This window comes from Sparus aurata, chromosome 23 (genome assembly GCF_900880675.1).
Source record: "Sparus aurata chromosome 23, fSpaAur1.1, whole genome shotgun sequence".
Classification (NCBI taxonomy): Eukaryota; Metazoa; Chordata; class Actinopteri; order Spariformes; family Sparidae; genus Sparus; species Sparus aurata.
The window spans coordinates 16,842,538-16,870,417 of NC_044209.1; the positions used below are offsets into that span (position 1 = coordinate 16,842,538).

Below are 27,880 nucleotides of genomic sequence, written 5' to 3' on the forward strand. Positions count from 1 at the left end.
TAAAGAAAAGTGTGATTGCTAAGAGGAAGAACAAGGATATCAGTGACATGATATCAGGCAACCACTTTAACAGTAAAACACTCTTTAAGGGTTAATTCCTGTTCAGGATAAATAGTTTGCATCCTTTTTGCATGGCTTTGTCTCTTTTCAGTGTACGCAAGGTCATATGTTATGTGTAGACGTGGTTGGAACAATTTTCATGACGAAATGACTTTTGTTTGAGCTTTCTGATAGGTCCGGAAGTGCGATTTGCAAAACAATAATAACACAATACAACACAATAACACAGTTATTCCATATGAAAATGAAATGTTTGTAAACTCACCATCTCTAGCCGTATATAAACCACACCTAACCTGTTTATTGTATGGTCTTTCATTGCCCAATAGATTAAGAGAAGAGCTCAAACAAAATACTCTTCACATTTAGTTTATTAGATTCATAACAAGACAACAAATGAGACATCAGCCCCAACACAGCTTTTATTATTATTTAAATGACATCCACATTATCGTGGAGCAGGTGTGATGTGTGGAGCAACGACATTGCCCAACAGTTATGACAGAAAAGAATTGGTGGATAACGAGATGTGAAAAATGCATAACTGTAACCTGTGGGAACCGGGCTGTCATTTACACACATTTGACAATGTGTTAAAAAAACAACAACTTTTGTTTATAGGTAAGTAATCATTACCAAGGATCACACCATGAGCTATCCATCCTGTGTTTATAAGTGTTATTAGTGGCTCACCTCTTGTGCCCTGTCATGGCAACTGAAAATCAGTTACTTGTCTAGTGCAGATGAAAGTTGCTCAAAACACCGAGTTTGACACGATAAATCTCTTCTAAAAGTTCCTTTATTGCTTGCAAGCAAGAGTCACACATCAGCAGCACATAGATGTTGACAGAGAAGAGAAGAGTCTCCTCAGTCGTTTGTAGTTGTAAAAATCCAATACACACAATTGTAGAGGTCACAAGGTTACATCTGGACCACTAAGAATAACACTGCCATTATCTCCACTTCCTCCACAGGTTAACATAAATTTTACATGCATGTACATCCCATAAATCTATGTTTCATATATCAACCATTATCAGAACACATATAAGGAGGAGTTACATTGGGGTCCTTGAACAAGAGTCTTATCTATGTTAGGTTTTCAGCCTTCCCTATCACATATACTCTGCAACCATATAAACTGTCACATGACATAAATCATGAGAGGCCCATAGACACAATGTTTTCACTCTTAACACTACTTCTATATACTCGTTAAGTTTCATATGCAAGAATAAGATATCAATATAACAAAGGGACAATTTGGGGAATTTCACTTACACTAGTTAAAGGTACTATTTGTAAGAACAGTAGAATTTTTAAGTCATATCCCCAGCTTGTCAAAAATGTATTCAAATAGCACCTTTAATATTTTAAGTAGTTTTTAACTGATATGTCAATAATCAATGAAATATTCCAGTGAATGTGTGCTTTATACTTCACCTTAATTTCCATTAACATAATAACACATAAAAAACAATGACCAGGGGCTAGTAGTCCTCTGTTTCTGACCTGCCCGATTTGACAGATCACCTCATGGGCTGACGGCAGGAAATAAATGAAAAACTTGATATTTGAACATTGATAAAAGAACAGGGAACCATAATGGATTGTTGATGATACTTAAAAGTTAAAAGTGTGCACTAAAAGTTAATAATAACACAAGTCACACCTACTGTATGTAGTTACATATTATGGCCTAAAAGTGAGATGTCAAAAGGGCAAAGACTTTTCAGCCCTGCTACTGCGAGTGCTCTATACCTGCAGTGACTCTAATATCTCTCATATGTGTTTGGCAGAGGCACAAGCCAACCATCCACATACATACATTTACACATGATATCTTCTAAGAAGAAAGCCTTAGGTTGATCTGTCTTTTCAACTTTTTCAAAGATTGCTTTTTCAAAGATTGCCTTTGATGGATGGGCGGGATGTATTTTGTGGAACAGTGTATCAGGTTTGATGTGATACAGATGGACCACAATGATTGGAACAGCCTTGCACAGACAGTTGGATGTGCAACTGCAGTTCTCTTTATAAAGTAAAATCAACTGTATTTCTCCACAGCAGCCATTCTTGAGTTTAATGATGCAGTCTGTTTGGCCTTTACATTGTGTAGAGTGGTAAACAGTGTGACCCTTAGAGAAGCTGTCATAAGCTTCTACATTCTTTTCAAGAACTGGTCGACTCAAGAGCTTTTGTATCGCAAATTTGATGGATACTGTGAGGTCCACATTGCAGGATTTTCCAAGGGGTTTGGCAGAGCCAGCATCATCGTTTATTGGTCTAAGCTTGGCCAACAACTCACTAAAGTCTGATTGTCGGTTAAAAACTGAAGAACTAAGGTGTCTGGGTAAGCACTGCCACGCGAGTAACCTCTGGTAAATTTGCAGAGGATTATTCTTAAGACCGTTAAGCAGGGTCCTTAAATTTCCATTGTTTCTCTCAAAACAAAATGTTGATGTTGCCCAGAGAGGCCCCCAGTTCTGTACACTTTCAGCTAGATGGATTAACTGATGGCAGTTGAAAGACACGTTTTCTTCACCATACAGTTCTGTCAGGGCTTTTACAAAGTGCACCAAGGAAGCATGGGCCAGCTGAAGGTCATGTCGGGATACTGATTCTTGTAGCAGAATGTGAATACTAAATGACAAGACAAAATAATGTTCCAGATATGTAGGAATTAGGATACCTGGCAGGACACTGATAGCATAAAATAGGAGGAATGCTCGCCACTCCCATGCTTTCCAGTTCTCCCGACACTTCAGTGACCGTGGAGATCTGGTCATTTCTATTGGTGGCTTTAGACAGAGAAGACGGGAGTCCATTTGTGAAGTTTCATTACCTACATACCAAGGTTTAGTAGAGTTAACTGGGTTCAACCACAAGGACATTAGTTGCTTGGACACACCCATGAGAACTGAGTGCAGGTAGTCGGGTACAAATCCGAAAACAATGTCAAACAAGGGAAGTACGGAAAGCAAGGACAATCCTTTTACTCCATGTTTTGGACTGCCAGTGTTTTCAGCCTCTTTTGCATCATCCCTAAACATTTCGTTTGACCTTGCTGCTTGGTTGTTTTCATCATATGGGAAGGACCTCATGCATCCCTTGTGTTTTTCCACCACCCTGCCAGGGTGTAAACACCAGTCACATCCATGTTCACCATTGAATTGTTTGCAATTCCGAAGGAGCGGCCTTGCCACGGCGTCGGAGGAGCAAACCAAGGAGAACACTTTTGAGGAGTGAACTGCGCCATTGGCATCTGTCCACTGAAATGGATTTTTGGCTAAATCACGACATTCATCAATGAACGGCTTCAGAAAAGTGTTCATCGTAGGTTTTTCTGGGCCAAACCAAAGTCCTGCAACTATCACGTTTTCCATTCTTTGTGTGTAAGGAAGTTCATTAATGGTAAACTGAAGGGGCCAAATTGACCATCTGGTTGGTTCATAAATTGGTACTTCATCACAATTCCACATCAGTGTAAGATCATCAGCTGCCAGTTTTCCTTGTCTAAGCAGATTCTGGTACATTGCCCCATCCATCACATCTTTGATGTCATTCTCGTGATTGACCGTTTTAGGTAACAACTCAGTGCCATGATTCTTAAGGACGTTTTTCAGAAGGTCTTTCAATGATACAGACAAAAAGAAGCGTCCCCTCTCATGACTGCTTTTTTTGTTGAATATTGTGTCACAGCTACAACGAGCATCATCAGTATTTTTTCCCATGTAGTTTTGACAGTTATCACAGTAAAACTCAGCAGACAAGGCAGGAATCTGATCAGAGAGATGCTTAAACGAAGTCATCAGGTTAGGGCTGAGAAAATTCAGTAGAGCCATAAATTCACTGAAAGCCGCAGTTAGGCGGTGACGCAGAATGAAGAGTATCACACCAAGTACGCCTGTACTCAAGTTACTGTTGGACACTGGCTCCTCACTCTGTGAAGACAAATAGTTTCATAAGCATAACACAAGGGTTTGAATAAATGTGTGTGTTTAAAGGTCCAATGTGGAGGATTTCAAAGGCTGTTTTGGCAGAAATGAAACATAATTTACACAGTAATTATGCTTTCTTTAATGTATAATCACCTTAAACCAAGAATCATGTTTTTGTAAGCTTAGAATGAGCATGTCATATTTGCATAGGGAGCAGGTCAGTGCCATCATGAATCCTACATGACTTTTTAAAGACCCACCCAAGTCTGAAATCCATAGACACAAGCCAGTTGGAGGTAAAGGACAAAAACCTTGACAGCTTCGTGGTCCTGGTGTTACCACTGCTAATTACATCCAATAGGTTTTTCAACGAGACAAGGTGAGATATTCCCTGAAGTCAAACAGACAGGCGCCTTCCTCCCTTTGCAAAAACCTTATAGATCCCTGTGACAGAGATTTTCATGGCCCTGACAGTCTGCTAGACAGCAAGAACAGGAGATAAAAGGGGCCATGCTCACTAGAGTTGAGCCAGATACTCGGCTGAAGAGTATCCGGTACGGAAAAAACACTTTTGCAGAGTATGAGTATTATATGAGTAATACGAGTCAATATCTGTGCTCGGATTGAATGAAAATCCTCATTGGGTAGCTGACTGTGTCTGTGATAGGCTAGTAATCACAGCGCCCCTCCCTTACACACATACAGATGTGTTTCTGTGTCCCGCTCTGCTCACACACAGAACAGCTCTCTGTCTCTCCCTCAGTCATTCAGGTTTGCGGTCTTTTCCGTTAACTTTAAGGGTTTATTCAGCTTCAGGTTTGTACCCACTTATTAACCAGTAGAGCTCTGGTAAACGTGGGTTCGTTCAGATGTGGTGCTTGGTAGAATGTGACTCTGCCTGTCTGAGATTTTTTTTCTTTTTTCTTTTAATCGTCAGCTGGCTCTAACCAGTTTTTTTGACTTCACGCACTGAGTGTCTGACACTTTCTTGCTGTATTTCATAAAAAAATAAAGGTAGTAGTGGCATAAATAATATTACAAATTAAGCTACACACACACACACACACACACACTCTCTCTGTCTCTGTCTCTCTCCCCCCCTCCCTCATGATCAGTGATACAGAATAATGAGTGATACAGAGAATACTTCAGCTGACACTGAACCACCAGTCAGAGTTTGCTTAACCTTGCAGGACAGTGAGGGTCAAATCAGTGACAATGAAAACAGTGGCAGTAGCACCCAACTTTCCCCCACTGAGACCAATATTGCATCTGGTGATGGATATTGTTTAGTTTGCTAGAATAGTAATAGAATAGTTTGTTTGCGATCGTGATCAAAACCATTGATCTGAAGCTCAATTCTGATGCTGTCCTGTAAATAGTTTTCTAATCAGCAATAAATATAACAATTTCTGATCAACCCATATCAATTGCATGCTTAAAATAACATACTGGTTTAAACCACGCCCATTTCAAGACAACCCGACCCACGTCCGGATTAAACCCTGCCCAGCTCCTGGTTAACCCCCGCCCACTTCCGAGTTAGGCCCCGCCCATTCCGAGTACAGATACAGATAATTCATATGGCTAACAGATACAGATACAGATAATGCTGTACTCGCTCATCCCTAGTGCTCACAACCAAGTGCCTGTTCTCAGCTGTCCTCCCATGTCCCGGTTTCCCTGGTAAACACACCTACCACTATGGCTGTTACAGCTGCAGTGACTCTGGGCTCTGGTTCTTGGTAGAATGGACATGCCAGGTGCAGACCAGAGGCGGGGCAGTCTAGCAGCAATCTGTTCTACCTAACAAGCCCAGACACTCATACAGTGGAGATCTAGTGCAGAAGATTACTCAAGAAAGGCTCAAGAAGTTCATATATCTATCCGGGAAACTGCAGCTCATAAACCATCGTAACAGAACCACAAGAAAAGCAGGAACAACCAGTGATATCGTGAGTTTACAGTTTGTGCCAAGCACAGAGAATGCAACCAGCAAAGCAAACCAGTCACAGTTGACCAGGGAGGGTCTTACAAAATGTCCAGTGGGATTCAAAATAACACATCAGGTTTTAAAATTGGGGGATTAAAGTGGGGATTAAAATCAGTGACCAGTTCATGTACTGAATGGGGCTATACAGTTGAAGTTCTTACCATCTCATTGTCACGATCTGTGTCAGAAGTTGAAGTGGGCTGAAACTGCCATGAAAAAATGGTTGGATCCTGCATAAAAGAACACCTTATTAAAACCTACAGCCTGCAGTATTAGATTGGTTTTGATTCAACTTTATTATAATTGTTCGATTAAAGGTTATGGAAAAGTTTGACATTTTGAGAGGTATTCCCTTTCCTCTAGACAAAGTCACTTGCGATACAGGCAAGACTTAAGTTGCTAGTCTTCCAAACATCCAGAGGACATTAAACTGAATTCAACTTGACTAGCTTTGAATACATGTTAAAAACAGTGTTTTTAATGCATTCTGTAAACCACTTTGAATTGCCTTTCTTTCTAACATGCGCTGATCAAATATACTTTGTACAGTTACTATGTTCCAGTTTGCCTAGCACAAACTGAGGAAAACAGAGAAGCAGCTGGCTCTATCTGAAGGTAACAAAATTCATCTGGCAGCACCTCTAATTTTAACTTCTTGTTGAACCCTCTGTAAAGAAAAAAAAGCCAGTACAGTAAGTGTTTATTCCAAAATGTCAAACTCTTCTTTTAAAATACCATGCTGTAATTCAAGTGTGTTCAGTTTCTAACCATTTCAGGGTCGTCCTCTTGGTCTGAATATGTGCCAGTGTCTGTTTCCATCATTTCAGGAGGTTCAGCTTGCATTTCTGTCTGGGCCTATAGTGGAGACATGTGCTTAAATATATTTTTTTCAAAACTAGTGTGTATATGCAGGTTTATTAAACACAGGTACACCTGCTTGAAATAGGTAATTGGCTCATTTTCTTTCACCAGCAGAGGCGTTTGCCTTTCCGTTATTTTTTTTTCTTCTGGTGTATTGCGTTCGACAACATAAATGTACCGGAAAACAGGGAACAGTGAAAAGCAGCCGATGATATACATCATCTAACGACATCTGGAAGACGTTAAAACAAAAAAACAAAAAGTCTTAATAAGCTCCTAAATTAGACACATCACTCCTAGCTAAGGAGTGAGACATCTCGCTTATTTTTTTTTCTCTTGTTGAGAGGTGCACATGCACAGTATTGCTCTGGAAGGTCACACCTGTAACTTAAAATGTGACTGCTGAGTACTCTGAATTACAAATGTATTTGTTTTTTATAAAATACATATAAAATACAAAAGCACGTTACCTGTAAATATTCTCTGAGTCTCTTTCTGAATTTAACTCTAGGTCCAGTTCTTGGAATCAAGTCATTCAAGTTGCCTGACTCCTCAAGACTTAGGAACGTTTCCTTGTCAATGCCTTGATCTAAAAGAAAAAGGATAACAAACAAACAAACAAACATTAAAATGAAACTCACTCTATCAAGGATATTGGTGTGGTATTCAGTAAAAAAAAACAAAAAAAAAAACAGGCTTAACTAATGTCAATAAACAGCATGTGCTCACCAAAGCAGAAATGTGAGATATATTTTACCTTCAAATCTCTGAATCAGCTCACTGAGATCCCATTCAGTTAATTTATCCTGGACAAAATCACATGTCTCCATTGAATTCCACTGTAGAAGTAGGAAGCAAATGCTTAAACCAATTCCAGTGTATTATCAATATTTTATGTATTGATCATTATCAGAGTGTGTATAACATCGTTGTAAAATACAAAACATTTGAGCGGGCTGGTAATTTTTAAGATTTGATTCCACATTCTTCCACTAAAGTGGTTTTGAAACATGAACACATTAAGCCGATATGGCTGTTTCTTCATGGCCAGGAATCCAGTGATATAATTTGTTAACTTTGTTTAAATTGGCTATGGCAGTATATTCGCAGAGCACATTACCTGTAGGTATTCTTTGAGTCTCTTTCTGAATTTGACTCTTGGTCCAATTTTAGGTATCAGGACATTGATTCTGCCCGAATCTCCGAGACTTAGAAATGTCTCCTTGTCAATACCTTCATCTGAAGTGGAATGGGGGAAAAAAAACCCAATTGTGATGTTAACACATAGGGTCCAGTTTTCATAAAGAAGAAACAGACACTGTGATGAGTCGAAGGTCACTGTTACATTCTGAACATACACTTTTAATGGTCAATGCATGAAGGTGCTGAGGTCAGTGGCTGAATGACTTATGCTAGCTGAATCTCCACCTATGAACCTACATATCTACATATGGTAATACAGTACCTTCAAATCTCTGCTTGAACTCACTGAAGCCCCATTCAGTTAATTTGTCCCGGACAAAATCAGATGTCTCCATGTCAATTCACTGTGAAGATGGTCAGCAATTGAAAATGGTTATTATGACATATATATTTGAACAATCACAATCACGTACTTCTTCCACTTTAATTTTTTTTTTAGGTGTGACCTCAGAGGAGGGCCAGGTATTGAACTGTGATACTTTGATTGCACCGACCGAATTACCAAGGTACTATCGATTATCAAAAATGTCATTCAATGTCAAATTTCAACACCCTTGGAGTAGAACTTGTATCAAAACAACAGGAAGAGAGCCCATAGATTAAATTGTAACTTTTGGCATTAGCAAGTTTATCTTCACTCCTGTTTATCAACCTGACTGCAGCAGTTATCTGCAGAGATCACAACCATTTTTGGCATTTATATAACATTACTTTAATGTTGACCCTCTACTGGAGTTGGCAGGGAAATGTACTTTACTGCATGGAAAACATTACAGAGAGATGAAGGGGCTGAAGAATAAGGCAAACTCTACGTGAGTTACACAAAAAACACGAATGGTCCTGCTGTTGAACTCTGGGGTATATTTTGTGGAATGATGTATCAGGTTTGGTGTCACACAGGTGGATCACAATGGTTCTGCTGTCAAACTGGCTTCACTGTTGATGTAATCACCATTTAACAACCGCCACTGCTGATGAAAATCTATCTGATGTAAATCAGGCACAGACTTCCCTATCCCGATTGTAGTGAGAGGCAACCACATGAAAGTACCTCATCACCTTCAGTAAAACATGGGTTTAATCATTGTTGGAGACATTTGGATAATGTTAGTACACAACTCAACAAAGTATATAACAAAGGTCGAGTTTTAGATATTTTAATAAACAGAATTTCTACATATTACATCTTTAAGTCATTTTTTGGAAGAAGTGATGTAGAATATCACATGTTTGTTGTTTTAGTTGTGATTAACAGGTTGAATGCATTGTGAGTTAGTTCACAAACTGTCCCTAATCAGTTGATTTGAAGATGTCATTCATATACAGGACTGATCACTCCAACTGCCTTTACTGCTGTTTACCCACGAGAGCCACTCCTGCAGTATGTCAACAAACAGCAGGGCTTCTCTTCAATAATAAAACTCAGAGACCAAACGCACAGTTATATAATCATAACCAGCCCTGCTGACATAAACCAAAATAGTATTTGATAATTAAGATGTACTTACATTCCCACTTTTGAACTTCTGTAACTCTGCTCCTCTGATGCTCGGGATACTTCTGACTCTTATAATGACTGTCCCCTCCCTGCAGTGACAGAGATCACATGGTACATAGGTCTGCTTCATCAGAAAGACCAGAAGAAAAAGACAAAGGCCTGGATAAACCGGTTAGATATGGTTCATATGGGGTTACAAATGGATTCTGGAACATGTTGAGACCAATATACAGTGGTTAGATAGTTCAAAAGTGCTTTTTGAGATGGCTCAGTGAAGGCTTTTTATTGAGCCATCTCAAAAATAATCATAATTATCTCAATAAAGGTTTTTTTTTATTATTATTTTTTTTTTACAAAGGATATTTTCTCTTTTTTAAACACAGGTTGCTTTACAAAAAAAAAATGGCAACACAACTAAAGGCTTCCATATGAATATATTCTGCAACAAGTGCTGATTTGAACTTCAGTATTCCCGGCCAAAGAGCACATTCATCACATTTTGTTTGAAATTCTTGAGCACTCTAGACCTTTTCTTTCTGAGGCCATTTGTGTGTTGAAATTGTTCATATAATGTCTACTCATACGTTGTCACTTCCTGATGCATTGTATCTACAGCAGTGCACTGTTTCACACACACAAGACGGACAAACTCATGCAAATAGAGTCAAAACATTTATGCTGAATAGGAAATAACCCATAGGGCTGTAAGGGAAATTCCAAATTGTCCCTTTGTTATGTTGATATGTTATTCTTGCATATGAAACTTAACGAGTATATAGAAGATGTGTTAAGAGTGAAAACATTGTGGCTATGGGCCTCTCATGGTTTATGTCATGTGACAGTTTTTTTATGGATTCAGAGCTTCAGACAACAGACTCTTGTTCAAGGACTCCAAGGAGTTAATCCTGAAGAGTATTTCTGTAATCTTTCTATGTCACTCCTCCTCATTTGTGTTCTGATAATGTTAAATATATGAAACATTGATTTATGGGATGTACGTGCATTTTAAATTTATGTTAACCTGTGGAGGAAGTGGAGATAATGGGAGTGTTATTCTTAGTGGTCCAGATGTAACCTTGTGACCTCTACAATTGTGTGTATTGGATCTTTACAACTATAAACGACTGAGGAGACTCTTCTCTTCTCAGTCAACATCTATGTGCTGCTGATGTGTGACTCCTGCTTGCAAGCAATGAAGGAACTTCTAGAAGAGAAATATTTGTGTCGAACTTGGTGTTTTGACCAACTCTCATCTGCACTAGACGAGTAACTGATTTTCAGTTGCCACGACAGGGCATATGAGGTGAGCCACTTATGACACTTATAAACACAGGGTGTTTCACAACATCACTTGTGAGTCCTTAACAGTGATGGATTATCAGAAAGATAAACCTTTTTTCACTCATGATTTGCATACACTGAAAAGAGACAAAGCCATGTAAAAAGGATGCAGACACTTTATCCTGAACAGGAATTAACCCTTAAAGAGTGTTTTACTGTTAAAGTGGTTGCCTGATATCATGTCACTGATATCATTGTTCTTCCTCTTAGCAATCACACTTTCCTTTATCTCTGGTTTATAAATGATCTAAACTGAAAAAGCAGAAAAAGAAGTCCCCTTGAGGCCCATCCCGATTTATGGCCCATCTATGAGTCAGTGTGTTCCATTTTCTTGCATCAGTAAGCAGTAAGTGGCAGTTTGTTAACATGAACAAACATGAACAAATACCTGCAGCTGCCATTGTTCCAAAACGAATAACAATTGTCTCAACTAAACCTGTTTGGATAAGAAGATTGATATCTGTCAGATAAACAGCTAAACATTGTTGCCCTGTATGAGAGAAGTTTTTATTATGAACAGCATTACCACTTGTTGTTTTTGATTTTTCAGCCCCCTCAATGAGGCATTTTTCAAGAGCCTTACAGCCTTCCATGGTTCTTTTTGACTTTTGAACCAGCCTGAAATAAAATAACACGTGTGGTAATGTAGTTGTTCAGACAATGACACTATACTGAGAACTTATCAGTTTCCTCTTTTGATTTCAAGACAGTAATTATTTTGCCTTTATTCTTGTCTTCATTCTTTCTCCGTAAAAAACAACTTTTTTCCAACTATAACTGTTGGGCAATGTTGTTGCTCCACACATCACACCCGCTCTGTGATGATGTAAGAGTTATTTGAATAATAATTACATGTCAGGAATTCCACTAACTCTTTGTTTGTTTTCATCTAGTTTGTTTTCATCTAGTTTGGTTTACATGTCTTATTAACTCCCCTGTCGTTTCAGATCCTGACACTCCCTCTAGCCATGCAATCAACTCATTCCCCTCACCTGGGTTTCCCTGCCCATCTCCTCACCTGCAGGCCATTCCCTCATTAGATCCTCAATATTTATACTGGTCCACTTCCACCTGTTCCCTGCCAGATTGTCTTGTGTGTTTTCGCCAAGCTCTCCAGTGTACCTTTTCCTGTTTTGTTTGTCTGTTTGACTGATCTCCCGGTTTTGACCCTGCCTGAACTTGTTAAGTAAACTGAACTTTCCCTATGTTGACTGTCCCATTGTCGTGTTTTTGGGTTAAACTCTGCCAGTATCACTGAACTTTACATAGCAGGTATGTTGGGGATAATGCCTGCAAAATATTTTACACCAATCAGTTGGGGCTGATTTCTTTACTCATTTGTTGTCGCCGTGAAACTTATAAACTAAATGTGAAAAGTATTTTGTCTGGGCTCTTAATCTGTTGGTTCATTTGGCCACTCTCAGATGGAATTATTGTTACTGTGTTGTATTGTGTCATATCTTTTCCAGTAAAGTCATTTCTTTATGAAAATTGTTCCTACCATGTGTTCACATAACTCACAACGTACATACACTGAAAACAGACAAAGTCATGCAAAAAGGATGCAAACTATTCATCCTGAAGAGGAATTATCCCTTAAAGAGATAGTTTGGGTTTTTTGAAGTGGGGTCATATAAAGTACATATCTATAATCGATCTGTTTCCTACCGTAATCACCAATCAGCGCAGCCTAAGTTTAGAGAAGTAGAGAGCCGCTCCAGCCCAGACGCTCAGCTTTATACTGCAGTGAACGGGGTCCAGCAAAAAAGCGAAATTAACTACCTAAAACAAGTCTCACCTAAAAAAATCTATATCAGGTCAAGTGTATGTTGTATTGGTAAAATTCACACTGCTTAACATCACCGTCAGACCGCGCTTTCTTTTGGCACTATATTTTCTCAACCGCAGAACCCCCGTATCCCTCATGTCAGGGAGAACCTTGAGCAGCTTTTGTTGCTTTAACTACAAAATTAACAACGTAGCCAACCAACCAGTGGCATTTTCACTCAGAAGTGAACTTTATTGAACATTATACAAAATCAAAAGATTGGTGGATGTCTGGTACCATCTCCCACAGGTGTTCAATTGATTCACATCATTTTCATTCTCATAAAAACATCCAATGACCCCTGGAGTCCTGTATGAAAGCATCTGTATTTGTCATGTATCTCCACTCATTCATTCAACTCGATTGATTTCTGCATCGTTTCCTTCAGTTCCTTCAGGATGTAACCCTATATCAGCATCAGAAACTTTATTAGTTATCACTCATACTGTCAAGTGTTCAATATCAAAATGAATCCTATGTGATTTGTTTGTCTACGTTTGTGTTTAAACCAGGCAAAAAAACAAACAGATGACCTAGAATTGTGGATGAAAATAAAGATTATTATTATTAAATGTTTATTTGAAATGGACATAGCAATTACATTGGACAAACCATATGCAATGTTTAAGTGTTTTAGCACAAGTGCTAATTCACAACACTTGTCCATAGGCAGCTTTTGAAAAGATAGAGCAGTTAGAAAATAGGGCAATTAAAATAATAAGAATGGAAAAAGAAAAAAACAGGCAAAGATAGGAGAAAAAAAAAAAGAATAAAACAAAACAGCAACAAAACGATAGGAAAAAGAAATCAAAGAAATACAAGCAAGTTTCAAATAAGGGACATAAAAGGCAACAGAGCAGAGGCAATATGAGCAAGCAGTAAACCAGTTAAGAACTATTCATGTGTGCACTGTTGATTAGATTTTAACCACTGTTTGATTCCTTTGTTAAAAGCTTTACTATTGGTCTCTAGTTTTAACTCAGTGGGTAGAGAGTTCCAGAGTTTGGCCCCCTTTACAGAGAGAGCAGACTGGCCTAAAGAAGTCTTGCGTAGTGGGATGAGACAATCACCACAAGTGGATGCTCGTGTGGTCGCTCTGTGAGAGCTCTGACGCCTGATGGCCACTTCAGAAAACAGTGTTGACACATGATTATTTAAACATTTAAGAAACAATCTTAAAATACTGAGGTTAATAAAATTTTAAAAAGTGAGAAGGTTGTGTTTCCTTAGGATGCGGCAGTAATGCCATTTCATTGGTTTTTGGTCCATGATTTTTATTGCTTGCTTATATATGGAGACTAGGGTTTCATAGTGGTTGTGGAAGCCTGTGACCACGATGTGATGCAGTATGATAAATGAGAAAGAATCATAGCATGCATGTATAGTTTTGCAGCTTGGTGTGACAGGTTCCTTCTGATAAAACAAAAATAGTTAAGATTTGGTTTGACCTTGTTACAGATGTACTTAACCTGACTGTCAAATTTAAAATGTTTGTCTAGGATGATACCTAAGTACTTCACCTCATTCACTACTTTAGTGATTTCCTCCTTAATCCTGACCTGAAATACTTCATGATCAGGCCTGCTACGCGTGGAGAAGCCAATGGACACTGTTTTTTTTACATTAAGAGTTAGGTGGGATAACTCAAGCCATGCCGAGATGTTTAATAATGCCTGCGTCAGGTGCTCACCAGCCAGGCTGGGTGTTTTAGTGGCCACATGGAGGACGGTGTCATCAGCATACATCTGGCAGTTGACAGTTGACACTTGGGCAGCAATTCGGCAGGTCATTAAGTACATAGTGAACAGCAATGGACCAAGGACGGATCCTTGTGGTACACCCATGCTGTTTGCAAACATGCTGGACTTCACCCCATTGACCCTAACACACTGCTGTCTGCCCTCCAGATATGATTTAAGCCATTTAAGAGCTTCAGGCGACATTTTGAATTGCTTTAATTTATTGAGTAGGACACTGTGGTTAACAGTGTCAAAGGCCTTTTTTTAAATCCAAGAACACTGCCCCAACAACATTTCCTTTATCCAGGGAAGTTTTGATCTTCTCCAGCAGATAGCAGTTAGCTGATTCTGTAGAGTATTTTTGTCTAAAACCAAACTGCTGTGGATAAAGCAGTTGGTTCGACTCTAAGTGCTCCATTAATTGCTCAGCTACAATTTTCTCTAGAACTTTTGAGACTACTGGGAGGATGGCGATAGGCCTGTAGTTGCCTGCTAAGTCCCTTTCTCCTGATTTATAAACTGGGGTAATTATTGCTGTTTTCCAGCTTTCTGGGAACCTATTTGTTAGGATTGATAAGTTTACCAAGTAAGTGACTGGCTCCAACAGACAACTCTGATGTTTCTTGATAAATGTAGTATTTAAGTTATGGTTATCCTTTGCCATAGAGTTACTCATATCTGCAATAACCTTTTTCACTTTGTCCTGGGTTACTTCTTTTATATAGAAGGAGTTTGTGTAATCATGGTCAAATTCATCACAAGGTGGCTCAGTAGATTTGAAATGATTTGCTAATTCTTTCACAGACTCAATAAAAAAATTATTCAAACCATTTGCAATTGACTCATTACTAGAATTACTTTAATAATCCCAGACTGGTAGTGAGTTCATCACATACATTAAGGCAGTTTATCTTTGGGTGCTTTTGTTTGCTTGTGTTGGTTAGTCTGTTTATGTGTTGCCACAATTTAGAACAGTTGCCATCAGCCTCTTCAATGAGTTTGTAAAAATGCCTGATCTTTGCTTTCCTCAGCTCAGACACTACTTTGTTCCTTAAACTAGTGTAAATAAAGTGGTCAGTATTGGTTCTAGACCTTTTAAGAGCAAGATCTCTCTCTTTGATGAGCTGAAGGATGTCACTATTAAACCACGGAAGAGACATTTTCTTAGGTTTACTCTTCTAGGTTTTTGTGTGCTTGCTAGTTATGTCATGCAGGATAGAGGCGAAAATAATTGCACTATGGTCTAGGCCTGGGCGATAAACCGAAAATTTACCTATACCGAAATTTACTACGATAACCGACGTCATTTTGGCCATGTCGGTATATTCGGTGTCATAGGCATAACATCCACTAGGGACAGGGGACATGTTAGGTCCAATTGATTAATCTACCCCGGCGTATACCGATGTGCTTATTTTACATCAATTTGATGGCAAACTCCGCCCGCTGATGCAACACCAGCTATGCCAGGTTAGTAATCAAGTGAACCCACTCTCGCTGTGAGTTGCGGACAGTTTGTGTAATGATGCTGCGAACAAAGGCTGCAACAGGCCACTGTCTTCGGCCGGCCGGTCCATTGATCAAACATTTGTGTTTAGTTTTTTATTCACTCAAAATAATTACTGTATTTCCAGCTAGAAAACGCGCATCTCTCTCCTCCCTCCATTGTTGTTTGCATTTGTGTGTCTGCGTGGTCTGACACGTGAGTGTCCTCATGCTGGAAAACGTGACTTCTCGCGTACGTGACGTCACTCCCCGAGACGCAAGAAGAAAGGAAAAATATATATTTTTTACTAAGGAAAATGACAAAACTAGTAATGCGTTACCGGCATCACTGATTGTGTAGCTTAAGTGCAACATGGAGCATGAAGATGTAAAGAAAAAAAATTAAAACAGTAGAATTAACTTTGAGCAAGTTTGGAGGAAAGTAGGAGGTGTGGACCAATTTTAAACAAGGCGTGGGCCGTGATAATAACATTTGTCGGCTTTGTCGAGTGCATTAAGTGCAGGGGGGGGGTGTTACTTATCGTTCATTTATCGTTATCGAGGTGAGTTGCTCAATATATCGTGATATTGATTTGAGGCCATATCGCCCAGCCCTACTATGGTCTATATCTGGTTCTTTGGTTGTCCTTTCCCAGTTGACTTCCTTCATGTTCAAGGTCAGCCATTTTAGATTTAGGAATTCCACTTGTTAGAGTGTGATTTTCCATTTTGGTATGATAGACTAGGCGCTTTTTAGTTAGCTTTCTTAAAATCAGTGTCATGTTATGATCTCTGAGGCCAGTAATAAGATTGTAAGTTTTTATTACTCTCTCTGGCCTATTTGTAAAAATCAGGTCTATGAGGGTTTCACTCTTTCTAGTAACTCGTGTAGGTCTATCAATCATCTGTTTGTATTTAAATTTGCCCATGGTTGATTTAAGTTTTGTCTTGCCCCTTTTGTCTATCCAGTTAATGTTAAAGTCCCCAAACAACATACATTCAAAAGAGTTATCAACAATAGACAGAAGACTTTTCAGTTCATTGTAGAAATGTATATAATGAGATGGAGGATTATAAAGCATAACTATACTAAATTTCATGTTTGGTGAGAGAATTACATTCAGTCCTAAACTCTCCAAATTCACATTCAATTCAAGCTCTAAGACCTTAAACTGTTCCCTAATATAGATTAAAACACCCCCTCCCCTACCCTTGGGCCTGTCTTTCCTGTAACATGTGTATCCTGATATGTTAATTAGGTCAGTAGGAACGCTGCTATTCAACCAAGTCTCAGACATACACAAAAAATCCAAGTTAGACTCCATAAGTAAGTAAGTAAGTAAGTAAGATGTGCTGCACAACATGTTTGACTATATCATTGTTGGATTTGATAGAATGTGACAAACCTTCAGGTCTCTCAGCTGGCCCAACATTACATCTTTAGCCTGCTCAAACATGCTGTTCTTTAAAGAATATACATGCTGCTTGATAGTGTCCCTCATATTTTTCAGTGAGTCCTTTCCTCTAAATCCTGCTGCTTCTGCAATAAAACAGAAAAATTATGTCAACTACATTTGCTGCACTATGATAATAATGTAAATGTGTATTATTATATTACCAGGGTGTATATGTTGTGATCTTCAATCTTACGTTGATAGCAGTCCTGCATGTTTTCCTCCATTGTTGTTGTCAGACTCTTGTAGACTGTTTTCTTTTTCTCCCGGATGGTTTTGAGTACAGTCTTAATTTTTTCTTCCTTAGAGAAAAAGACAATACAAGGTGACATGTTCTTTTTCTACAAGTTTTCAACTTGTAGAATGTGTATGTGTCATCATAGCAAAATGTGTTCCTTGGGACACCTGTTGTTATGGTAACAACGACAGAAGTGATCTGAGTATTTTGGCAGGAGTTTTTGTCTGTGGACAGATCTTTGTAAGCACGATAGCGTCAAAAGCGTGCAAGATGCTGTCATGAAACTTTTAGAGCTATGCAATGTGAGGGAAATTTTCAAATTTTCCTTCATTGTTTTGCAACATTAATATGTGTCTAAGGTGAAATCTTGTGTCTGTGGGCTTTCGGCAAGCCGCCTCTGAGTTGTGCGTAAACATGTGACGTGACGTGAAGCTCGAAGTTGGGCTGTGAACAGTGACAATGAATTTGCCTTCAAAATAAGAGCTTTACATCATACCCCACTGGAGTTTAGAACTTGGTTCTTAGCAGGGGGGCTTTTAATTTGAAAGAGTGATTGTTCCTAGCTTGCGCTACAACAACAAGCGGACACAACCAAACAGCTACAGAGATCTCCTGGATCTCAGCGACTGTCCAGTTGCTCATCTTAATGTCCACGGATTAAATGATGGACTAGCTGCTGTGATCAGTTGTTTCCTGGTTTTGAAACTTCCCGGCTGTGGGTCGCACAACTACGGAAGCCTTAAACAGCCATGCATTCATATATTTTATTTCCTCCGTTTTCCCGTGATAACAAGTTAATTTTCTCGAGATCTCGTGATAATGAAACTTTGTTTTTCCGAGATAACGGTATAATCAATTCGACATCTCAGGAAACCAAAATGATAGTATAGTATATTAAATCATCGCAGGAAACAACATTCAGTGTAGCAATGACAGAGGAGCAGGAGCATATAGATCACTGCGTCACATATATTTTCAATCATGGCCTGACACGGGCTGACATAGTATTATGCCTTGCTATTATAGATAATATTCACATTAATGTGCATAATCTCAGAAGATGGTTAGTCGGTTGGTCCAAAGTGTTTATTATTATTGTACACTCGAACACACCTTCGGACACAGCGTAAGAGCTTGTACCCTTTATCAGCCAGGTGCACAGTAAATCATTTCATCACGTTCATCAAAAAATCATGCAGGCACACTTCAAACACGCAGACACACACGATTCGCAGGAACACAGATGTTCTCAGTTCACAGCGAGACGCTTTCAAAATAAAAGTCTTGCATTTAGTATCTAATATACTTAATGACATTAACCTGGCTTCAAAGAATATCAGTTAACTAAATGAAAACAAGATGTTCTTATTAACAGTAATCACATTAAAGGTCATTTACAGTCGTTACACTAACTGACTGGCTCATTCACACACACACACACCTTATTTATATCGTTATCTTGGGAAAACAAAGTTTCGTTATCTCGAGATCTCGACAAAAATGATCCCGTTATCTCGGGAAAACAAATGAAATTAATCGTTATCACGAGAAAACAAAGTTTCGTTATCTCGAGATCTTGAGAAAGTTATCTCGTTATCTCGGGAAAACGGAGGAAATAAAATGTATAAATGCCTGGCCGTTTAGGTGTTCCGTACACAACAGTGCAGGTCATCAACACCTCCGCCGATCTCACGCAGAGGCCGGCACATTGACGTCTCGGTTTTAGATAGCAGGCGAGGTGAAAATAAGTGTACCCTCCAAGGCGGTAAATCGGCGGACCAAAACAGACCCCCAATTTGCAAGCCTCTGTCTAAAACAGCGGAAAGAGCTCCCAAAAGGACTTGCAAATTGGCGGCTTGCTGCTCTGTCTAAAAACGGCTAGAGTCTCTCTTCAGTTATCATCTATGCGCTGCTGCGCTTTCTTCTTATCCTTTAAAAAATATATTTATTAATTGTTCTTTTAATCTGTCTAATCTTATTTTCATAGCAGGACCTTTGGCAGTCAGTGTTTTATTTATCTGTTAGCACTGTTGCCTCACAGCAAGAAGGTCCTGGGTTGGATTCTCACTGGGGTAAAGCCTTTCTATGCCAAGTTTGCGTGTTCTCCCTGTGTACACTGGTTTCATCAGGGTTATTCTCCAGTCAGTGCCCATGTCCAAGCCACTGGCTAAGACCTGGAGTTGGTCCATGTACATTGTTTCTTCTTAGTGTTCAATTCTGTGTAACTTACAAAACAACGCAGTGAGTAGATGATAGTTAGATGAATGATTTCTCTGAACAAACAGCTTGACATTGTACTAATGAATAAGATGGTTTTGTTCTCATATTTTACCTCTGTCTTGAGAAATATCAGTTGTAGTTCCACATCTTTGTACTTCTGAATCAGCCCCTCAGTGTCAAGGGAAAATGTACTGATGACCCCATTGAATGCTCCACATTTTCTCTCATTTCTGAAACATGTCAACAAATTGTACGTTTAATGAAACTAACAAGTTTGGATTACAGTAATGTTTTTTTCTGACATATAATCATATTAACTGTATGTTGAAGAATCTTTTAATTCTGTACATTCTACATATTGTCATATATGCTTATTAATTAATTTCTTACGGGAAGGTCTTTTTGAATTCCTCATCAATGCTGTCAGTCAGGCATGAAGCTAACTTGACATTGAGGTTTATTGGTTTCTTTTCCTTTTCTTTTTGGTTTGTGGACGCCACCGTTCTCAACCACACACTTCAGTGTCTTGTAAGCAGCGCCCCCTTTTACTCCTCTCTAAAACAAAACAGAAAACATGAAAAGACAGTTAACATGTTTATATAAAGACCAAAATCAGTTGTTTTATTTAATAATGTTTGAAATACTGTACATACAGGTTGTAAGATGGACTTTAACACTCTGTCACACGAGCCTTCTGATTTTGCAACCCCCTCACTCAGGCATTTGTCAAAAGTCATGTAAGCCTCTTCCATGGGCCTTTTGACTTTTTCAAGTTCATGACTTATTTTTTCTTCAAGGTCTTTGCACACATCTGCTATATTGCCAGCCTGAAATGAAACAACACATAAAGTAAATAAAGAAATGAAACCGTAACGCTTCGGTGATTGCAGTTTATTTTTGTACAGTGTTTGATATGTGCACATTTATTTCTAAAATTCCGTTGCTCGCAGTATGACCACCCTCACTGTGATTATGCAGATTCTCAAAGAAAAAATCAGGAAATGAACTATTTTGATGTCAAACATTTCTTCCATCGCAATTTGTAATCAGAATTAAAAGTAAATCAACTGAGAAATCTGTTTACTGAGTTGCTCTGAATATTTACTGTCAATATTAATGACAATTAAGAGATTTGAATAAAGTAAAAAAATACTTTATCAATTTATCTTACCACGTTTCTGCTGCGGGCCCCTTGAATCAGAGAGAGAATCCCATAAGCTCCAGACACATAGTTTAGTGTCTCTGAGTGACAGTCATTGAGATCTTGCAGAAATTCCTGGAGATTCGGTATTTCTGTAAAAATAAAAAATGCAGTTGTATGTATTTATGCTTAACACCTTAATTTATTTTTCATAATCCAGTTAGTAATTTCCATATAAACTGTATGTATTTTAGCTGTACATGTTCCGCTATCCACAAAGTGTTCATATATGGAAACTTCTCCTACCAGTTTCATCTGGTTCTAGATGTTTTTTCCTTCGAAACTCTTTGGAGCTCACTGTGAACACTTTGAAACAGTCATCACCAAAATGTTTCTGAAAACACAAACAACATTGAAGGGTTTTAAACCAGGCTTGCAGTTGTAGACAATCTTTGGTTAGACTTCCTGTCCGTCTACAAAACTCACCTTAACCTTGTTTAGTTTTTTAAATTCTTTGTTCACTTCTTCCTTGGCTTTCATGTTTTTTTTAAATATGAGCGCACGGACACCAGCTGCTGAACTGTAAGAAAAGATTTGTATGAAGAGGAACATTGTACAGTATTACGTTTTTGCATACAGTGTTCTTTGCTGTCAAAATGATCTTTTTGTAAACCTGTTCCTGTTACTATTGTTTCTATAATTCATATCTTAAGCGGTAACACCTTATTATTCAACATTGAACTGCACAATTTGTTACAGTAAGAATCCAACAGAACTAATGAACTACTGTTGAATCTTACGTCTTTCAAAGTTCATGATACAAAATTATACTATCCTACTAATACTACACACTCTTTGTTTTCCCTGCTGCATCAGGAACGGACCAAACTGTGTCCCCAGAACTGGGTCAGATCACTGAAATTATATGTGTTGCATTCTTTACTCTTACTCATTCTGAGATCTTGGTTTCCTGAGTGTCACTGTCTAATTTGGATGTAAATGGTAAGCGGACTTACATTTCTATCGTGCTTTTCCAATCTACTGACCACTCAAAGTGCTTTACAACGCTTGCCACATTTACCCATTCACACACACATTCATACACTGATGACAGAGGCTGCCATGCAAGGTGCCAACTGCACATCAGGAGAAATTTGGGGTTCAGTATCTTGCTCGAGGCCTTCAACATCTTGCTCAAGGACACTTCGACATGAAGCTCTGCTCAGCCAGTGGGAGCAGGGATTTGAACCAGCAACCTTCCGATCACTAAGCGACCCACTCTACCCTCTGAGCTGCAGCTGACCCAGATGTTAAACATTATTTAAATATCTACTTTGGCATGTTAAATCACTTACTGATCATCTGAATCTTCAACATGATCCGACTTGGTGCAGATAAAATGAATCTGCTGACACTCGCCACCATTTCCCATGATGCTGCTGGCACTTTTCAGGATCTCCCAGGTTTCTTTCTCTGCTGCTGCTCGATTAAGTTCAGTCACAATCCACACAATGGAGCAACTTCCAACAACCTGAAGGAGCATAATCTCAAGATTACTATGAACAGGTACTTTATCAGTGTTTTGTAATAATAATAATAATAATAATAATAATAATAATAATAATAATAATAATAATAATAATAATAATAATAATAATAATTGTTGATGATGTAACAGTTTTCCTGATAACACAGTAATGCACTTAATTAATTATTAAACAGCAGTCCATGCATTTAAATTACCGATTTCCACATTTCATCTCTGCTCTTGTTGCGGTCACCAGTTCCAGGAAGATCCACAATTGTGACATGCTGGAGAAGACGATTCTTAGGCACCCTGACAGTCACGCACTTCACTAGTGGCCAATACCATCTCTTTCTTTCTTCACCATCTCCGTCTTTTGAGTCATTTTTTGTGTATTTGACACATTTTGCAGACAGCTCTTTAGCCTGAAACAAATAATGAAAGCTGTGTTATAGATTCATTCAGATACTTGCAGACAAATTCCTTACTGTGTGTACTGGTACATGTAGTGGTACACAGTATAATGTTACAGACCAAAGTGCTAACTGTGTTGCTGAATTCTAACCATATGTACATACATCTATGGTTATAATAAGTGAACAGTATAATAATATGTTCCAAACTGGTTTTGAACCCCAGTCTCTTGGGTGAGAGTCCTGTATTTGTAATTTTGGAGATTTCAAACTCAGAATTTTGATATCTATGATGTTAATGAGGTAATAATACAAACTCAGAATTTTTTTTTTCCATTACTGAATAAACAAGCTGTTCTTAGAGGAAAATAAGGTCCCCAGATCACTGTTTGGAGCTAGAAACATGACGTGGTCTGCCAAATATAAACAAAGTCAAACATTATGAAATTGTGTTGCCCTTTTAAGGTCAGTTTGGTTAATCACTTTATTCAGTCATGACAATGAAGAGAGTTTGTTAATGTAGTTTGTTTAGACATTAAAAATCAGTCACTGAAGATCTGATCTGATCAGAATTGTAGTTGGAGTTTAAATGATGGTCCTTGAGCAACATCTATCTATAATACACGGAATCTCGTCTGTCTGTCTGTGTGTGTATGTGTGTGTGTGTGTGTCAAATATCTCTGCGGATCAGGATCAGACTGACCTGAGACTTTCAACATGGCTGCTGTGTGGTTCAGTGGCGTGCAATTTAGCATTTGCTTGGACTGCAATGATACCGTTAATACATTATTTCATAAATGCTTTTCAAATTCCATGAGCATTGTCCACCGGAGCCACTACAGTCACGTGTGCACCAGAGCCAATCACTGCACACAGTGGCCACGCGGGCACCAGAGCCAATCACTGCAGAGCTCAAGCCCACGACATACCTGAAGAAACAAGCGGATTTATACCTGCAACGGTGCGAGCTCGACCAGGATTTTGCCGGCGGTTCGGTTCCGTTCTGTGCATCTAAACTGACTGTTGTGGATTAATGAGATGAAACAAGTCCAAGTCTGTTTGGGTCTGAGGAGATCCGGAGACGCGCTGTGGATGTTCGGCCCACCTCCCGAGTCGACGGAGCGGACGCACTGGCACGTCCAAAACTGGATTTAGGGTAAATAATGTCCAACACGCTTTTTCGCGAACATTGCCGTTACGTTTTCTTTGTGTCTGGTGCAGGAAGAAACAGTAAAAATGTGCTTTTGTCACAAGTGGATTTATACCTGCAGCGGCGCGAGCTGGACCGGGATTTTGCAGGCGGTTCGGTCCCATTCTGTTCAGTTCATCTAAACTGACTGTTGGGGATTGTAATGAGATTAAACAAGTCCAGACCGAGTCTGTTCGGGTCTGAGGAGATCCGGAGACGCGCGGTCAACAAAGTGGGATCGGAATCTGTGGATGTTCGTGTTTAGCTAGCTGCTAGCCGCTAACCGACCCACACGGCCTACCTACCGAGTTGACGGAGCGGATGCACTGGCACGTCCAAAACTGGATTTAGGGTAAATAATGTCCAACACGCTTTTTCGCTAACATTGCCGTTACGTTTGCTTTATGTCTGGTGCAAGAAGAAACAGTAAAAATGTGCTTTTGTCACTAAAGTGTTCAAGCAGCAAGTTTGGTTGTTGAGGAACAGGATGATGTGGGAGGGACATCGGTGGATGATTGACAGCAGCAGTGATGTGTTGGAGACGGCGACAGATATAGCGAGTTTTGAGAGTTGAGAGATTTGTGACATATAGCGTGTTTGGAGTGTATAGTTAGTGTGTTATGTAATATTTGGTGTGGTGTGTTCAGTGTGTAGTGGAGTCGTGTTGTGAGGCAAACCAAGGAGGAGACGGCTGAATGTGGAACAGGCAGGAATGAGCTGAGGAGCCTGAGGCATTGCCTGCATTTAAATGTAAATAGTTACACATAGCTTTGTAAATTTCAAAAACTTATGCACCAATTTAGTAAACAACAATTTATATTTGCATTATAACTAATGCAATTGGTTCATTAAACATATTTGTGGTTTTCACAGTAAAAAAACAAACTTTTTCTACTCTGATTTTATGTTATTTTGTTATTTTAGGTCCATAGTGTTAATATTGTACCTTAAAATGAAAAAATAACTGTACAGTCACACATGTGAGGTTGTGCTAAAATAATTACACCAAGTAAGGCAAGGTAAATAGTTTTTAAGGTGAAATATAATGGTATAATCAAAAGTAGTCAAAAACAGCCAATTATATCCCTGACGTCCCACCTTCAAACACAGCCTCATTTGGCCATCCATGAAAAAGCTACTTAACCTCCCACTTTTCTTTAGGAAAACATGCTTCCTACGGGCAATGCACTAGTTAATTATGATGTTCCAAGAACATCAACATGTTTTAATGAGATAAACCGTGTATACATAATATTTCATCTCACTTACTGATTCACATGTCAAAATCTTCCTCCTGGATTGGAGAAATTCTGGAATTTCTTTGAAGTATTTGTTATCCATGAGGTCGTCAGCAGATTTGTTTCTCCATTCCTCTCCATACACTGCTGACAGCTTTTCATCAATGTCACGATAATCTTCCTCTTCGTCCTGATCATTTTCCTGATCTGCATCATCCCCAGGGAAATTTAACAAGGACCACAACTCGTCTCTCCACTCCTAAAATATAAATGATTGTGTTTAACTTAGTTGAAAGGCATGGAACAACAATAATATCTGCACTATATATCTTTTTCAGCTATATCATCATTCTCCAACTAGTTTCAAGTAAATCTTGGATCTACACTCATTCAACTAATTTTACCTCTTTTGTGATGAACTCAATGTCCGCCTCATACTTTGGGCTCTTCATGTTGGCCTCCACTTTAATCATGACTGAGGTACATGCACTGATGCTTCCTGAAGGCAGAAGGTTCTTCTCTCCAATGACAGCATTTATCAAAGAGCTCTTTCCAGCCCCGGTTTTTCCAAAAACACCAACCAGGACCCTCTTGTCTGTCTCCAGGTCACTGATTTTATTCCTGTTGCAACAGATAAAGTTAGAGTTAAGTTTAAATTTTTGTTAATTGATCCAATTCATTCGTCCTCATTCTCCTTGACCTATCTTCTGCATTTGACACAGTCATCCACCAAATCTTCTTCTCCACTCTGGCTGAACTTGACATCACTTACTAGTGCTGTGCGATATGGACAAAATTTTATATCCTGATATAGCTAATCTTATATCCCGATAACGATATATATCCCTGCGAGTCGCTAGTAAAAACTTGTTGGCAGCATGTTTTGCAGATTACCGTTGTCTGGTCGGTGTCTGACTTTTTAAACCCAAACCAAAGCCAAACGATGGAATTCTGGTTCCCCCTTTTCAGTACCAAATCTCCTTGGGGTTCTGCTTCTGTATCTGCATCTGATGTAACGTTACTAGTAACGTTATTTTCGTCTTCCATTGTGTTCTCCTCCTTCTCTGCCATGCTGCTTTGCCTCTGTTTACCCCCGAGCGACCAGTGCCGTAAATGAGTCCTTGCGGGTGACGTAAAAATGCTACCACAAAGCACTAGCGTTGCTGCAGTTACATTCGCCTTCATATAATAAACTTGTTTTGAACTCAAAATGTGGATATCCAACGGTCATTCCGGCGTTGAGTTGTGCTTTACGCAGCGTATAAAATTACAACCGTATTGTACGCTCACATTAGTGTAGCAACAGTGTTAATCAAGTAGCCTACACGTTAAAATTATGATATAAACAACAGAGGGTTATATCCTACGGTAGATGTTTTTATATCGCACTACGATATATATCGTAATATCGCACAGCTCTATCACTTACTCTGCTCTTACCAAGTTTACATCATACCTGAAAAATCGCACCTTTCAGGTCATATGGAATGGCTCCTTGACCAAACCCTGCTTTCTGGAAACTGGTGTTCCTCAAGGCTCAATATTTGGACCACATCTGTTTTCACTATAAACTAGATCACTAGACTATGTAATCACATCATATGGATTCTCTTACCACTGTTATTTAGACGACAGCCAACCTCTCTTTTCCCCAATGCTCTGACACCCAAGCTGCAATGCACATCTCAGCTTGGACAACTGCGCACCACCTCAAGCTCAACCTTCCTAAGACTGAACTGCACTTCTCTGTTCCTACCCTTAGTACTTAAATCATAGCACTTAGGTACTTAAGCTATCCTTGATAAATAGCAGCTACGATGCTCAGGCAAGGGCTTGAAAATCAAATTTTTTCATTATTACTTTTTTGACAATGATATGTTGTTGTTTCTTTCTTGTGACAAATGTACTTATTATAAGTCACCCAAATGTAAATGTAAAGGTTGTAGCAGCCAGAGGCAGGATTTGAACCACCAACCGAGTGATGTGCCTCACATTGATCCTCTATGGTAAAAGTTTGCTGGAAAATAGCTTAATCTTTTAAGAGGTATGATAATGATTGTAAGCACACCTAAAGAGTTGAACATTTTGACTGTTTAATGGTTTCTGTTGCTGAAAGCATGCAGGAACTGAAATGTGCCAAAAGTAGAGGCTCATATAACAAGGAATGTTTAATATAGAAATCTTAATAAACTCAATACTTACCTAAGGAACCTATTGATGTTGCTGTCTTGGTTAGGTAGCCTCTGTTGTACAGACCTCATGATGCTTTTCACATCAGACAATATGATTGCTTCTGTAAGAATGCAAAGCGGTACTGGATTTAGGATGCCTTAGAGTGTATCATCAGGCTCATACTGTGGCCACTTGGGCCACATGATACAAGGTTGTCTGGGTTCAAAACATGATGTATGATGATGAAAGGTGTTCATAAAATGTATGCTCTCAACTGTTTGGGGTGTTGAGATCAGAAGTATTGGCCAATTATTACATTACAGCTTTTCACAATATTGTAT

The 27,880-nt window shown here is 39.0% G+C and overlaps 1 protein-coding gene and 1 pseudogene across 1 annotated transcript; both read right to left on the reverse strand.

Moving 5' to 3' along the window:
- Positions 1-841: 841 nt before the first annotated feature.
- On the reverse strand, positions 842-9,635 carry LOC115575052 (uncharacterized). Its single transcript, XM_030406824.1, has 8 exons — positions 9,567-9,635; positions 8,321-8,402; positions 7,976-8,094; positions 7,613-7,694; positions 7,326-7,444; positions 6,763-6,849; positions 6,156-6,224; positions 842-4,004 (listed from the first exon to the last, which is right to left on the reverse strand). Exons 2-8 carry the CDS (start codon positions 8,391-8,393, stop codon positions 1,833-1,835), a joined length of 2,721 nt encoding a protein of 906 aa, XP_030262684.1. The 5' UTR covers positions 8,394-8,402; positions 9,567-9,635; the 3' UTR covers positions 842-1,832.
- A 7,674-nt stretch (positions 9,636-17,309) lies between these two features.
- Positions 17,310-27,628, reverse strand: LOC115575236 (nuclear GTPase SLIP-GC-like; annotated as a pseudogene).
- Between the last annotated feature and the right edge of the window lie 252 nt (positions 27,629-27,880).